The sequence below is a fragment of the Rattus norvegicus genome, chromosome 6 (genome assembly GCF_021556685.1).
Source record: "Rattus norvegicus strain SHRSP/BbbUtx chromosome 6, alternate assembly SHRSP_T2T, whole genome shotgun sequence".
Lineage (NCBI taxonomy): Eukaryota > Metazoa > Chordata > Mammalia > Rodentia > Muridae > Rattus > Rattus norvegicus.
This window is the reverse complement of record NC_141539.1, coordinates 79,627,241-79,643,366: the sequence shown is the minus strand read 5'-3', so window position 1 is coordinate 79,643,366 and position 16,126 is coordinate 79,627,241. Positions and strand designations below refer to the sequence as shown.

Sequence of the window (16,126 nt, the reverse complement as noted above, 5' to 3'; positions counted from 1 at the left end):
ACAGCAGAGGACAACCCCATCCGACCTCAGTGAGAGAAGATGCACCTAATCCTGGAAAGACTTAAGGCCCCAGGGAGTGGGAAGGTCTGGTGGGGTGGGGGATGGGGACATCCTCTTACAGATGGGGCAGGGGAGAAGGTGTGGGATGAGGAATGGTCCATGGTGGGGTTGGGGGACAGACTGGAAAGGGGATGAAGACTGGACTGTAAAAAAGGATTAAAGAATAATAATAATAATAATAAAAAGGATGTAGTGGGTTAAGGCAACTTAAAAATTTAAACTAGGTTTTTTTCTCCTTAAATATGGGCAGCAGTTATTAACACTTTTAATGAGCAAAATAAGTCAGAAATCTAGGTTAAAAGAGTTAATTCTATCTTAGTCTCTCTGTTCAGTCTAGGAAAACTCAGCCACCAGGTCCTAAGTGGAGGACAAAGACAACATGTCATGATCAGCAACAACCCACCAGCCAACCCTGACAGTGAAACACCCTGTACTCTCAGCCAGGCCTTGCAAAGCCCTCACCAAAGTACAAAAAAAAAAAAAAAAGTTTTGAGTCACTAACTTTTGGAGTAATTGATAATTGATTATAAAGCAATACATAGCAGCCACTGCTGGAGATCTCAAATGCTGACTTTTCTGTATTTGAGAAATACAGAATGCCACTGAAAACTACCTTCGAAAATGAGGTCTAGCACAAGGGACAGCTAAGGGGTAAAAGGATTTCCAAGTCAGTGGTAGACAGCCTTTGTAAGGAGAGAGAGAGAGATGCAGTTCGCCCTAGAAAGCATAGAGAAGGGTGGAGCAGGATGAAGAGAATGGAAGAGGGCGAGAGGAGGGCAGGAGGAGGGCTGGGGTGGGGCAGGGATGTAGGGATTGCTCTCAGGAAGCAGCGCCTGACAGGCTGACGCAAAGCTAAACGGCATTAGGGCTTCAGTAGAGACAAGCACAAACCACAGTAAGACAGACGTCTTTTACCTTAAATACTTAAAAGCTGGCTTGACCTTTTAGGACGTGACTTTCAAGGTAGTATAACTGGAAATGGATCACAGCCTTGTGTTTATTTAGACTTCCCTTGAGTTATTAGGTAATTGAAGGGGGATTAGGAGAACAGAGGCAGGGAAAGTTCCCTGAGATGTCAGCTTGTCCCAGCAAACAGTGAGAAGAATCACTAGGAAGGCAAGGGCCAGGGAAAACAAGCAGGGGGAAGAGGAGGTCCTAGGCCCTATAAAATACCTAAACCAGCCCCATTCAGTGGACTCCCGGCCTTAGGACCCCTCCCATCCCGAAAGAATGAAGCAGAAAGAAGAGGCTCAGCCAGCTCCCCAGACACCTCTCAGCACCCACCCCCTACAGCAACCTGCACTTTAATTTTTCTTGGGGTATGGAGTGTCAATGAAACTGTAATGTTTGGTTTGTTTTTATAAGCAACAAGTTCAGAAACTCACAAATCTGTGGGAAGCCCTGAGTAGAAGAGAAAGGAAAGCAGATAAGTTAGGCCTGATACTATAACTTACACAAATCCAAGGCCGACTTGGACCACCAGGTGAGAGTTCAAGGCCAGTCTGACCAAAAAAGTGACCTAAAAACAAGAGGCTAAGTAGAGGGCCAGGGACGCAGCCCAGGGTGGAGCGCCTGCCCCACCTGTGCAGAGCCCTGTGTTCAATCTCAGTCCTGAAGAGGCCAAGCCAGCACACAGTGAGTGGAGGCATCACAAGTTCCCACAGTGAGAGCAAAGTGGACAAGAAAAGTTTAAGTAAACTATAACTCTCTTTTTTATGTTAATATAAACTTTTTTTTTTGGTTTTTTGTTTTGTTTTATTTCAAGACTGGGTCTCTCTGGGTAGCTGACTCTCCTGAAACTTGATCTGTAGACTAGGCTGGCCTTGAACTCAGAAAGATCCATCTGCCTCTGCCTCCCAAGTGCTGGGATTAAGGTCATGCACGGCAAGCCACCATCACCACCTAGCTGCTTAAATGTAAATTTTAATTGCAAAACTGTTTTCTTTAAATATAATTATTATCAACCTCTGTACATATAGACATGGTAGAGACCAGTGTTATTTGTACCACAGAAAGAATCAATAGGAGACATAACTCTGGCTCAGGAACACTATTTATAATTAAGGCAAAAAGAAAAACTATGAAACAAGGATAGAAGAAGAATGGAATGAAGAAGCTCATGGATAGAGATGGGGGTAATTCCAAAGGCCACATCAAAACGTCACAGAAAGCAGTCACTGAGATACGGAGTTCAGAATAGGACAGTACGCTGCTTATTTTCACTATAAGCCTATGCCTTCAGAGGGGTGTATGCATGGAACCTGCCAGAAACAAACATCCAAAGAGGATTTAAAACCACAGCATGCACAGGAAACCCAGCTTTAAAAATATATTAGAACACTGAAGAGTTGTTCAGAAGCATACCTGCTATGTTGTAAAATATATACAAATATGTTCACTTATTAACAGTGATTATCTCTGCACGGTAAATTATGATTTCAGTTCCTTCTTTAGATTTACTTTTCAAATTTTATCAGTAGACATTTACTATGCTTATAAATCAAAAGCAAACTTTCTTTAGCTTGTATACGTCTATGTGTTCCTGTTGCGTCTATGTGTTGCATGTGCATAAGCATGCAAGTGACTGCATGTACAGGAGTATGCATATGGAGGCTAGAGGGTCTTCTTCAATCACTTCCCATCTTAACTTTTAGACTAGGTCTCTCACTGAACCTGGAGCTCACCCACTGCACTGCCTCATCAGCAAGCTCCAGGGATCTGTAGCACCTTTGCCTAATACTGAGGTCACAGCTACCCACAGCCATCTATATGTGGCTTCTGCATGGGTTCTGGGGGTCCACGTCCAGATTCTTGTTGACCAAAAAGATCAGAAACCTGAAGATCTCTCACAAATCTCAAAAACCAGTAGCCAGACTGACTGACTAAAGCCTCTAATTCCTGGTTCCCACCTGCTACTAAATCAGTCTGTCTATCTGCCTGTCCATCTATCTGTCTGTCTCTCCCCATTCCTCCTTCCCCTCCCCGTGTGTGTGTGTGTGTGTGTGTGTGTGTGTGTGTGTGTGTGTTCCCATGAACATGAATGACCACACTCACATGTTTTTGAGACTGTAAGTGCTGGATTACAGGCATATCCTACCATTATGTCCAGTGTTTATGGGGTACTCAGGGTTTTCTGCACACTAGGCAGCGCTCTACTAACTGAGCCATATCCCTGGCCCTGCTGTCAAATCTTAATGTCACTGCAGGCCCTGTAGTGAGACTCCAAGAGCTTAGTACTCTCCACATGCAATTACCTTCTTTAGTCTGAGACAGCCTACCTGCTGCTTCTATCCCTCAGTAAGCCAGTGCACTTTCTCCATGTGTACCAATATGCACATGTCTAGCCTCAAATCTCTATCTGCTGCTCCTCAAGCAGCAGAGACAAATGGCACATTGCCTTCCATCTTCTCCTCCTGACTCTCACTTACTTCTATGTAACTCATATAAAAGAACTACAAAATAAGCAGACAAAAAATCCTGACAAGGGGTTGGAGATTTAGCTCAAAGGTAGAGCGCTTGCCTAGCAAGCGCAAGGTCCTGGGTTCGGTCCCCAGCTCTGGAAAAAAAAAAAAGAAAAAAGAAAAGAAATAAACAGAAAAAAAAAAAGGAAAAAAAAAAAAAAAACCCTGACAAATTGACAAATAAAGTTCAGAATTAATGACAAGGTACATGAAGGAAAAAGAGCAAAGATTTCAATTCTAGTTCTGCTGATCATCAGAGGCCAATTGGCCTCTCAGTTTCACATGCTTAAAATAATTCCTCTCATGTTATAGTAAGGATTAAAATGACAATTCAACATTAAACACATAGCACTCAAAGTGTTAAGTTACTGTGCTAGAGGTGGCTTACAGGCTAAGCGCACTCTTGGTGCTCTTACAGCTCTTGGGTTTAGTTCCAACACCCACAGCAGCGCCCAACCATCTCCTAACTCCAGTTCCAAGGAATCTGATGCCTTCTTCTGGTCTCTACATGCACTGCACATACATGGGACATATATATACACACAGGTAAAAGCGCCCATACATACACACAAAAATAATTCTTTTTAAGAACTAACTTCACTTTCATTTTTATTTCATCTTCTAAAATGTCCTAGAACTCTGCCATTCAGATTTTTTTTGCAATTTTTACAGTAATTGACTATACACTAAACATAAAAATACCACAGAGAGCATGACTAAGTAGAAACTTACAGAAATACAAGGAGATATTGGAAGTCTTTCAATCTCATTATTAGTTGTGCTAATGGCACTTTCCTGCCACCCAGCACTTGGGAGGTGGAGGCAGGAAGATCTCTGTGAGTTGGAAGACACATAAGTTCCAGGCTAGCCAAGGCTACATAGTGAGACTGTTTGTTGTGTGGGACAGCAAGTGGAAGGGAGAAGAAGACAAGGAGAAGAGAGGGGAAGGGAAGAGAAAGGAAGAGAGGGAAGGAAGATGGAGTCCACTGACAGTAGGCAAGGATGACAACAGGAGCAAGGTGTGGTGGTGAGCACACAAGGACACTGGAAGGTACAGGCCAGACAACAGGAGTTTAGCTACACAATGAGAACCGTCTCAAAGCCAAAACGGAAAATGATGAAGTAGGTCAGAGGTGAATGTACACCCTCACTGACTGCAGCACTATTCACAATGCCCAAGCTGTGGCATAATCAACCCAATGGACCACCCACAGATAAATGAGCAAAGAAAATGTGATGCATTCAAAACATACATATAAAAACGATGGGATTATAATTTAACTTTTACAAAGAACAAAACCCTGTTATTTGTGACATGGGTGAACCTTATTCTAAGTAAAACAAACAAGGTAGAGAAAAACAAACACTACAGAATCTTTCTTATATATTGACTCAAAAAAAGTATTAATAATTGGAACTCAGAGCAACAGAGGGTACATTAGGGAGTCATTAGGCACCAGGGATGGGGAGAGAATGGGACTTGTTGACCAAAAGGCACAAAGCTTAGATAAAAGAAATAGGTTCTGCGTCTATTGCACAGCAGTGGTGGCTACTGGTGCTAGTAACACACTGTGTACTTGGAAGTTGTTATAAGAATATCTCTTCAATACTGCAGTGCTTAGTGAGAATAGCCCCTGCCCCACCAAAACTCATAGGCTTGAATACTTTGTATCCACTTGATAGAATTGCTTGGGAAGGACTAGGAGGTGTGGCCTTGTTGAAGTAGGCGTGTGACTGGGGGCAGACTTTGAGGTTTCAAAGGACCAGCACCATTCCCCCTGTGTTTCTTTCTGCCTACTTATGGATCAAGTGAGCTCTCAATCATTCCTGTCACTACCTTGGACTCTTAACCCTCGGAAAATATAAGCCCAATTAAATGCTTTCTTTTATAAATTGCCTTGGTCATACTGATTTGTCACTACAACAGAAAGTAACTAAGACAGATTAGTTAACTTGGTTTTTTAATTACCCCACAATGCACATTATCAGAAATCATGACATATGGCATAAATTTATAGACTCATTTAATTATAAAATTAAAAATTGTTTTATTTTTAAGAGAGAAGGCATAGCAGCCCAGCACTCAGAAAGCAGAGGTAGGACATCACAAGTTCAGAATCATCCTACAATACACAGTAAGACAAAAACAAACAATCAGAAACCCTGTGGGCTACAAATATAACTCTATGGTAAAATGCTTATTAAGCAAGTTACAAAACAAAACAGAAAACAGAAATACCATAGACCACGGTAATTCCAATTTTAGGTTATTCATTTAAAAAAAAAACCTGAAATCATTATGTGAAAGGGGTATTTGCATTCCCTTGCAGACTGTTGTAGCACTATTCACAACAGCCAATATTGTTATGATTGTACAATCTGAATATTCCTAGATAACTGCAAGGGTAATTAAATGATGTATACATGCAATGAAACTTTTCAACCTTAAAAAAGGAAGTCTTGTCATCTGTGGTAACATGAATGGCCTGGGGGACATATGCGAATAAGTCAGACACAATCCAAAAATACTACAAAGCACTTCCATGAGGGCTATGTAAATCAATCTAATATACTGAACTAGAGAATAGAATGGGGGGAGGGGGGCTACCGGAAGTTGTGGAATAGCACAGTGGAAGGCTGCAGCTGGCACACAGTCGCAGTCACACAAGAGGATCGGTGCTACAGATCTGTCAGTAAACATGGTGCACACCATTCACAAATTTTGTTGAGAAGGCAGTTCATAGTTGGGCTCAGCAGCTCATGATTGCAGCCCCAGATAGCTGGGAAGCTAGGCAAGATCACTTAAACCATGAACTGCTATTTTAAAGAAACTGGTATAAAGAATGTTTTTAGGAAGAAAATGAAGAAAGAAGAAATGGAGGAGGAGGAAGAAAGGGGAGGGAAGCAAAGAAAAGGAAATGAAAGAAAGACAAGTTTTAACTAATCCATTAACATGTATAAAAATTTTTAACATTATTTCCCTCAGGAAGTAGTAAACCAAAAAAAATAAAATAAAATAAAAACTAGCCAGGCCTGGTAGCATTTGGGAGGCAGAGACAGGCAGATCTCTCTGACTTTGAGGCAATGACTTCATATTAACACAAACAAATAAGTGGAAGGTTGTTATGAGAAACAAGACACTTGCACAGTTTCAAAGTAACTCTCCTCAGACTATAAATCTATCAGGACAGGGCAAATTAAGTTTACTTAGCAAAAGCTGCAATTCCAATTCAACAAGTCAAGTAACATCACCAATAACAAGACTTATCAAAGTTGTACACTCCCCAGCAGAGTTCAGTAAAAATACAGCAGCAATAATATTTCTTCCAAATTTACAAAATCTTGCTCTTAAATATTGGCAAGCAAGGCCCTTGATTCAGTCTGCAGCACCACAAAAAAATAAAGATAATGAAGTCAAGGAAAGCCTAAGGAAGTACTCCACTAAAGAAAACTAAGGCAGGCACCCAGCACCAACATGAAGACAACACTAACCACCATCTATAACTCCAGTTCAAGAGAATCCAATGCCCTCTTCTGGCCTCCTCAGATACTGCCCATACCTGGTGCATAGCAAGCAAACACCCACACAGATAAAATAAAAATAAATAAACAATTTAAAATCATAAACACAAACATAACTGACACCCATAAAACTGACAGCTCAAGTCTTAAATATATATTTCTAAGGCACTAAAAATATCAACTATTCCTAATTGTCTTATACATCCTAAAATTAAATCAAAGACAGTCCTAAAATTTGAAAACAAATTTCACTTATAAAAAAGGAATGAAAGATCTAAATCAAATAAACAAAATATTAGCAATGTGCTCAGTATGGCAGCATACCCGCTCTCACTATTTTTGGAGAGCAGTGGCAGGAGGATGGAGAATTTAAGACCAGCCTGTACCACATAGTAAGCCCTGCCTCAAGAAGGAGTTGGGGGAAAGCAATATAAGTTTGGGTGTGGTGGCATGCACCTTTAATCACAGCACTCCAGAGACAGAAGCAGAAATCTCTGAGCGTTTGTAGCCAGTCTACATATCCAGTTCCAGACTAGGTATGGCTGTATACTGAGATCTTATCTCAAAAAAAAAAAAAAAAAAAAAAAAAAAGCAATAGGATCCATTGCTTTTATACCTATTGAGATATGGAATATTAAAATAAAGAGGGTTTGTGACTGGTTCAGTGGTTAAAAGCTGGTCTAGATCCCCAGCACCCACATGGTAGCTCACAACCATCCCTAACACCAGTCCTAGAGGATCCAATGCCTTCTTCCAGCTTCTGAGGGTACGAGGCACACATAGGTACACAGACACACATACATACATTCAGGCAAAACACACATATACATAAAATAATAAAATATTTTTTAATTAAAATTAGGGGTCTTTCTAGAACTTGTCCCCTTATTTATCCCTTTCTCAGCCTATCTAAGTTTTACAAAAAGTTGTTTGCGAAATTAGCATGATCTTAAACACTATTTAAGATAAACACAACATAAAGAAAATGTACTTGTATTACATGTAGAAGTCAGTCCAGACAGTCAGAACTTAACACTATAGCCCAGTGTTCTAGCTGCACCACACACAGAGTATGTATTTTTAGCCTAAAGTTCTATGTTGTGTGGTTATACTGGCAGCTGTCTGATGGCATGACCACTATCTAGCTCTCTAAAACAGTCACAGACTATGGCTGCAGCTCAGCGGAATAGCACTTACCTGTTGCTAGTTATACACTGGACTCTAGGACTGGTTCCCAGCACCATAAATGTAAATAGATTTTAAAAAAGTAACAGTCGCAAATCTTCTGAAATCATCACACTTTCTTGTGTTCCTTTGAGTCCTGTTTCCAGTACAGCTTCCAGTAGAACTGCACTTTTGCACTTTTTAAAATCTAAAGAACAACTGAATTTGTTTTGCTTTATTTACATTTTAAGCTACTACATTCAGAAAAGACTTAAAGAGACACAATTAGCTTAAATGTTACACAGAATAACGGTACCTCACAATGCTGTCGAGAAGCCTGGATTTCACATTCGTACTTATTCTTCACAGACTCTAAGCAGAGTTCTCTATAGATTCCTGAAACCAAGCACAATGATTCCGCTGGTTATGCTGGCAATAAAGAGTCAGTCATCACAACCTCCACAATAGTTTATAAGATGGCTCAACAAGAAAGTCACAAATGAGTCTAACTTTACCCTAAAAAAAAAAAAATTAAAACATGTATCAAAGAAGAAGAAAAAAATTGAGTTCATGAACTAATAAAAAACCACATGGCTACTTTTTGTTATACCTCACACTCCCAAGAATACTAAATGTTCACTAGACAATGATCAAAATAAAATGCACAATCCTTTTTTCTCAGACTTCTCCTAACAGGAAGGGAGACAGACAGTAAACTCTTGGTTTCATCATTCACACATAATCAAAGCAAGAAATGGATACTTTACTCAGTCAAAACCACTGTTTCCAAACTATTCTCTTCAGAGTCCAAAGTTTTGCAAGGAAGTCTAGCGGTGCAAACTCACAGAACAAGGTCCATCACATTGAGGTGCTCCCGACAGGCGGGTGCCCAAGTGCTATCCTGACAGGGAACACAGTAACATAAAGTCTGCACGTGTGCCCTGCAGACTTGGAAAGCACTTAACTCTGGATGTGTAGACTCAATGCCAAGCCACAGATGGCCTAGAGATGTAAGCAGTTGTCTGCTCTGTCAAGGCAGGTGGCAGCTACCTGGACCTATGCCATCTGCAACATTTTCACCCATACAATGCCACAAAATCAAAGTGTCACAAAGTGCACAAAATGTCACACATGCCTACCTGCTACCTTTGTGCGAATCTGCATGTTCTCTTGTAAAGTTGCCAGTGGTTCCAAATACTCTGGTGCTTTTCCAGCTATGACTTCTTGGAGTTTTGCATCCACCTGACTCAACCGCTCTTTATAAAGTCTTAACAAAGCAAAAATGAAGACATTGATTAAAAATTTTCAACAAAGACAAGAAACTTGCCACTCCTATGCATTATTGTTTCCTCTAAGAGCTCATGTTCCAATAAGCTAGCAGATGCGTTCTTGCCTTGACTGCAATCAGAAAACTCACTTACATACATCGTAATATTAAACAGATACCAGCCCAGGGTTTGTCTGTTTTTCAACCAGTCTCACTCTTTAGTCACAACAACAACAAAATGCAATTAAAATTCAGGCCTAGTGGCCCTTGTCTGTTGTCTAAAGCTACTTGGGGAAAGGGAGTGTGGCAAGAAGATGGACTGGACTGGACTGGAATGGACTGGGAGACATAGCAAGAGCCATCACAAAAAATAAAAGTGAAAGAAAAAAAACTTGAAATCACTACTTTGGCACTCCCAACTTTTGTTTTAAATGAACAATAATAAATCAATTCTAGAAGGTTGTTTAAATATTAGCTTAAAAGAAACAAGGAAATCACTTCTACTAATTTGGCTGTTCTCCACCTTACCTGAAAAGGCACAGTACCATATTTAACCTGTTTAATTTTTACTTGCTTATTGTTTCCAGTATTTTGAGACAGGTCTGTATTCTCCAATCTAGTCTACAACTCACTATGTAGCCCACAGTCTCCAACTCCCAAAGGTTCTGCCTCACCCTCCTGAGGGCTAATATTACAAATCCTGTGAGCGTTTACAAAACAAAGAAGACCGAGTGCTGATGGGGGGAAATGATTAGAGCCCATAACCCGGTATTCACAACTCTACTAGAAATGAACACAGTGAAGTAAAGTGGGTTATTGGATGGAGACACGAAAAGGGAAGCTAAGCATACCAACACACAAGTCTACTGCAATAGTATTTGACTAACAGGCAGAGAAAGACTAAATTTGAGGCCAGCCTGGGCTATATTGGGAGCTCTTCACAGACTGGACTACCATGTAATCAAACTACAAAAAAATAAAAAAGCAGAAGAAGCAGCCAGTTATGGTGGCACCTTCTGGCAAGATACGCTGAACAGACAGAAGCAGGGAGATCATAAGAGGGAGATAATAAGTTGGAGAGCAGCCTGGGCTATACCTTAGTACCAGTAAGACAGTTCGGTGGGTAAAGGATTTTGCTACCAAAATTGATGACCTGCCTTGATCCCTGGAACGAACAGGGTGGAAAGACAGAACTGACTCCTGCCACTTTTCTTGACAGGCACCATGGCACAAGTGCAACCACATACACATTCATACATATGTGCACACAGAAACAAAGACTAGAGGACCCAGATTCAAGTCCCAGAACCTACGTGGTAGCTAGGAACCATCTATCACACCAGTATAAGTGGATCTGACGTTCTCAAATGGTCATCACAGACACTGTGCACCATGGAACACAAATACAAATGTGTGTAAAATATATACACATAAGGTTATATATAAATATTATATATTAAAATCTAAAAAAATGAGTGCTTTTAAAAAGGATGAAATAAAAAATGTGAAGGGGACTTTATTGGCTATTTATGAATTTGCTTATAGGTGTTGTAGAAAAGAGAAAATGGGGGGAAACACCTTACTTTGAAGCCTGTAAGCCAGCCCCACAAATGTCCTTATAAGAATTGCCATGGGAGGCTGGAGAGATGGCTCAGTGGTTAAGAACACTGCCTATTCTTTCAGAGGTCCTGTGTTTAATTCCCAGCAACCACATGGTGGCTCATAACCATCTGTAATGGGATCCAATGCCCTCTTCTGGTGTGTCTGAAGACAGCAACAGTGTACTCACATACATAGAATAAATAAATTTAAAAAAAAAAAAGTCTGTTCACAGTAGTAAAACCCTAAGACAGAAGTTGGTACCAGGAGTGGGGTATTGCTATGATAGGTCTGACCATGATTTTGTTTGGAGGACTGTAGATTTGGGGATTTTGAATTTGGAAAATATTGGAATGCTTTAAACAGGGCTTAATGGGCTATCCTAGAAGGAATATGGACGACTTTGCAGGGAATGTAACTCAGCAACATAAATAACACTTACCTAGAATGTACAAGGCATGAGGTCATCAATAATAACCAGGTTAAAAAAACCTCCTATCAGTTGATATAATAGTTGGGTTATCAAAAATACTAAGTATATGAAACACTGGTTTGTTTCTGTTTTTGTTTGCACCTGCACTTTCCTATGTGCACACCCATACCCCAATCAAACACCAGATCACACATACACAAAATAAAAAATAATTATTTAAAAACATAAAAATACAAATTTGCTACCTCTTTGCCAGAATGATACAGGATGAACTTTTTATGTTGCCCAAATGAACTCAAACTAAGTTTAATGTAAAATTAACAATAGAAATTTTTCTTTTTTCTTTTTTCTATAAGGGCCTTGCTATGTGGTCTTGGTTTGACCTGGAATAGCCAAATCTCCTGCTTCTGCCTCTCAAGGGTTAAAATTACAAGCATAACACCAAACATGCTACAATAATGTAAACCTCTAGAATAAAAAATAAAATACCATGTCTTTCAAAGTCAAAATTATAAACTTTATATTTTTAATATGTTGTACTAGCAGAAATAATACTCATACTCATCTAACACCAATGAAAGTTAAGAAAAGGGGGTTGGGGATTTAGCTCAGTGGTAGAGTGCTTGCCTAGCAAGCACAAGGCCCTGGGTTCGGTCCCCAGCTCTGGAAAAAAAAGAAAAGAAAAGAAAAAAAAAAAGAAAGTTAAGAAAAGAAATAGCATAAACAGGATTAATATGGTAAACAAATCTGTCTCCCTCTAGCCTGCTAATTCTACTAAATCTATTCTATCTCATCTCAAACCTTGGAGGCTTTCAATGAGCATGATAGTGGACATTTGCAATCCTAGTACTCAGGAGGTGGGGGCAGTAGAATGCCAACTTTGAGACCAGGATAGCAAGACAGCAAGATCCAATGTGGAGGTATTTTAGTCAGGAATTCTACTGCTGTGATAAAACACCATGACCAAAAGCAACTTGGGGAGGAAAGGGTTCAAGTCATCTCACAGCTTGTAGCGCATCATCCAGAAGTCAGGGCAGGAACTCAAGGACTCAACCTGGAGACAGGAACCGATGCAGAGACCCTGGAGATGGCTCATTCATTAAGAGCACTGGCTGCTCTTCCAGAGGCCAGGGTTTGATTCCCAGCACCCACAGGGCAGCTCACAATATGTGTAATTCCAGTCCCAGGGAATCCAATGCCCTTTTTTGGCCTCCACATTTATGTGATACAGAGATATACATGCATGTAAAACACACACACACACACACACACACACACACACACACAGGGGTGGGGGAGGGTAGGAGGGAGGAAGGGAGAAACTTTTAAAAATGTATTCACAGGGGCTGGGGATTTAGCTCAGTGGTAGAGCGCTTACCTAGGAAGCGCAAGGCCCTGGGTTCGGTCCCCAGCTCCGAAAAAAAGAACCAAAAAAAAAAAAAAAAAAAAAAAAAAAGAAGTATTCACAAGGGAAAGGTGATTGAGAGCCTGTGTTCTTCCTCTAACAATTCCTCCACAGAAACATGCCTTTAGTGGAATGAATGTATTAACACTAAAGCAAAAGGCCTGACCTCATTTACCAGTTTTTGATAAAATATAGGAATGAATAAACTTCTCTGAATATCAGTTTCTTCACAGGTAAAATGGAAGTAAGACTGCCTTCCAACCTTACAGGGCTGTTACAAGGAGTAAATTAAGTAACATACATAAAAGAGAGAAATATACTGTTTAATGTTAAGACATAAAATCAAATTACCAGATAGGAAATTGGAGGACAATACTTTTATTTATTTTATTTTCAAAATTTAAAAAACAGTATCTCAGCTGGACCTGGTGGCACAGAGCTGTAAACCCAGATATACTGGAGGATAGGGTAGAAGGATCACAAGTTCAAGGCATGAACTACAAGGTGAGTTCAGGGCCAACCAGCCTGGGCAACTTAGCAGGACTCTGTCTCAAAAGAAAATGTACCAGGAGGAATCTGGGGATACTGCTCCATGGCCGAGCACTTTCTTATCATGTACGATGCCCTAGGTCCATCTCTAGTACCAGAGGGAAGGATCTTTAACAAGGGAATGAATAACGCAGACAGAAGCAAGTGTGCAGCGATGGAAACACTTGAATCACCGACATCCACATGCAGTCTACTCCATCAAACCCTAAAGTGAGGTCTCTAGCAGGCAAACAAGAACTGAAGCCTCCTTCAGACCAGATCAGCCCGGAGCAGCCCATTCCCATAAAACACAAACGGGAACCCAGCAGAAACCATGCAATAGCTCTTGTGCTACTAAAACTGATGCCACTGAGAATCAGTGACGGGACCTTCTGAAGTGAGTACTTACTGATCTTTGAGATCTGTGAACTGCTTCTCAAGGTTGGACATCTCATCTAAACATTCCATCCTTCTCCTCTCACAATCTTCATCATCCATTTCTGACAATACAAAAAATCGAAAAGGGAAATATCAAAGATAAAACGTCAAGGCAGGCCTGGGGCACACACTGGGGATCCCAGTGCTTGGGAGGCACAAGCAGGAGGATTAGGAGTTTAAGGCTAGCTATGACTATATGCCACATAGCATGTTTGAGGCCAGCCTGGGATACATGAGCCCCTATCTCAAAAAATAAAAACAAACAAAACAGATAGAACTGTTTCAAATAAATCTGAAGTTAGTCCAAACAGAAAAAAAGTTGTAATATGAAACTCGACATCCAAGGTCTGTATTAAACCTTAAAGGAAAATAAACAATTTTTATCCAAAAGAATTACCACTATAGAATTAATGTGATGTCAGATTAGTTAAAACTCCCAGTCTCTAGAGTGTCTAGTGTTTATCCATTTTCAATTGTCTTAAAAGCTATGATGTAACGAAGCCAATGAAGTAATTAACTCATTTTTGCTTTTACACTAATTCTTAAGAACTTAGCACCAAAAGTGACTATGTTCATAAAAGGTCAATATTATTCAAAAAACACATTTGGTATTCTCTCTTCCCAACTTTACCATGGCAGCTGTGGTGGTAAATAACAGTATCCCAGCTCTAGAGAGTCTGAGGCAGGAAAAATAATGAGGGTTCAAACCTAGCCTTGGCTGGATTAAAAAAAAAAACAAAAAACACAAGACCTAAAGAGCTGAAAAGATGTCTCAGAAGAGAAGAGTGAATATTATTCTTGTACAGGACCCAAATCCAGTTCTCAGGATCCATGCCACGGTTTACAACTTCCTCTGACTCCAGTTCCAAGGGATCTGAGGGTCCATTCTGGCCTTCAAACACACCATACACACAATTGTAATTTATTTTTAAATCTTAAAAAAAAAAAAAGAAGATAGAGGAGAAGCCGCCACATGATTGATTACTCCATCACATAAAAAGCAACTAATTGGGGTTGGGGATTTAGCTCAATGGTAGATCGCTTGCCTAGCAAGTGCAAAATCCTGGGTTCGGTCCCCAGCTCCGAAAAAAAGAAAAAAAAAAAAAAGGCAACTAATTGTTGGGCAGCATGGTGGTGCCTTGAGAGACAGACAGGCAGAGTTGGGGGTCAGGATTGTCTACATAGGGAGTTCCAGGCCAGCTAAGGCTACACAGTGAAACTGTCTCAACAACAACACAAACTGATTCCATTCCATTTCTCCCATGGAATGTTGGATCGCAGCTCACCCTGCTAATGTTCCCTCTCCAGATTACTGTCAATGAGAAAGAGCAGATGAGGACAAGGATGAGTAAACTCTTAAAGACAGCAAGTATTAGTTACCAGGTCTGCCCTATTTTCACATCTTCTGTTTTTATATATAATATAAAGATAATATATATATACACACATATATCTATCATACATATATAAAATATATATGCAACACATCAAAATAACTGAGGCACAAGTTGAGCTGCATCTTAATTTTTTTTAAATAAAGGTCAAACTATACCCAAGTGGTGGCAGCAGCAGCAATAGCACCATATGCCTTTAATCCCAGCAGAGGCAGGCGGATCTCAAGTTCAGTGCCATCCTGGTCTACAGATCAAGAGTAACAGGCGTGGCTACACAGAGAAAGTCATAAGAAAGAAGGGGGGAAAAAAAGGTCAAACTATGAAAAAGTTATAGTATACACAGCTATTTTCATATAGTAAGGAAGTAAATGGTAAGTATATGATGATAGTTTTCTAAAACAAATTTAAAATATTTATGCCTCTTAATAGCTTACTCTGTAGCTCTTTAAAACTCAGTCCCTCAACTGGAGATATAGCCCAGGGGTAGAGCACATGCCCAAGCTGTTTACAGCCCAAGGTTTGACAGGGAGTAGGAGGGATGTGACAGGGACATGTCACATGCTCATGCACATACACAAAACCTAGTTCTTCACATTTTTTAATCTTCCAAATCTGAATTAAGTCATACCCAAAGGATCTGTTCAATACCACGGTTTGAGGGAAAAAAAATGCAATATGCAAGACTCGGTAGAATAGAAATAATCATAGGAAAAGTAAAACTGCAAAATGCATTCAAATGATTTACTTGCACTTTAAAAATTGACTTTTAGTTTAAATTACTATTATGATCTATGTAAATTATGTTATTTTCTAGGCTGAGGTTTTTTAAACATGTTAAAGGTCACAGCATCGGGC

The 16,126-nt window shown here is 40.1% G+C and overlaps 1 protein-coding gene across 3 annotated transcripts in view; it reads right to left on the bottom strand.

The window, feature by feature from the left end:
* Brms1l (BRMS1 like transcriptional repressor) overlaps window positions 1-16,126 on the bottom strand; it is a 33,931-nt gene that overhangs the window by 15,021 nt on the left and 2,784 nt on the right. For 2 of the 3 annotated variants that reach the window (XM_087552674.1, XM_087552673.1), the window contains exons 2-5: window positions 15,430-15,541; window positions 13,849-13,939; window positions 9,347-9,474; window positions 8,524-8,603 (exon numbers count right to left, since the gene is read on the bottom strand). In XM_087552674.1, the coding sequence (XP_087408800.1) occupies window positions 8,524-8,603; window positions 9,347-9,474; window positions 13,849-13,937 (297 nt within the window). In that variant the 5' untranslated portion in view covers window positions 13,938-13,939; window positions 15,430-15,541. 3 annotated transcript variants of the gene reach the window in all.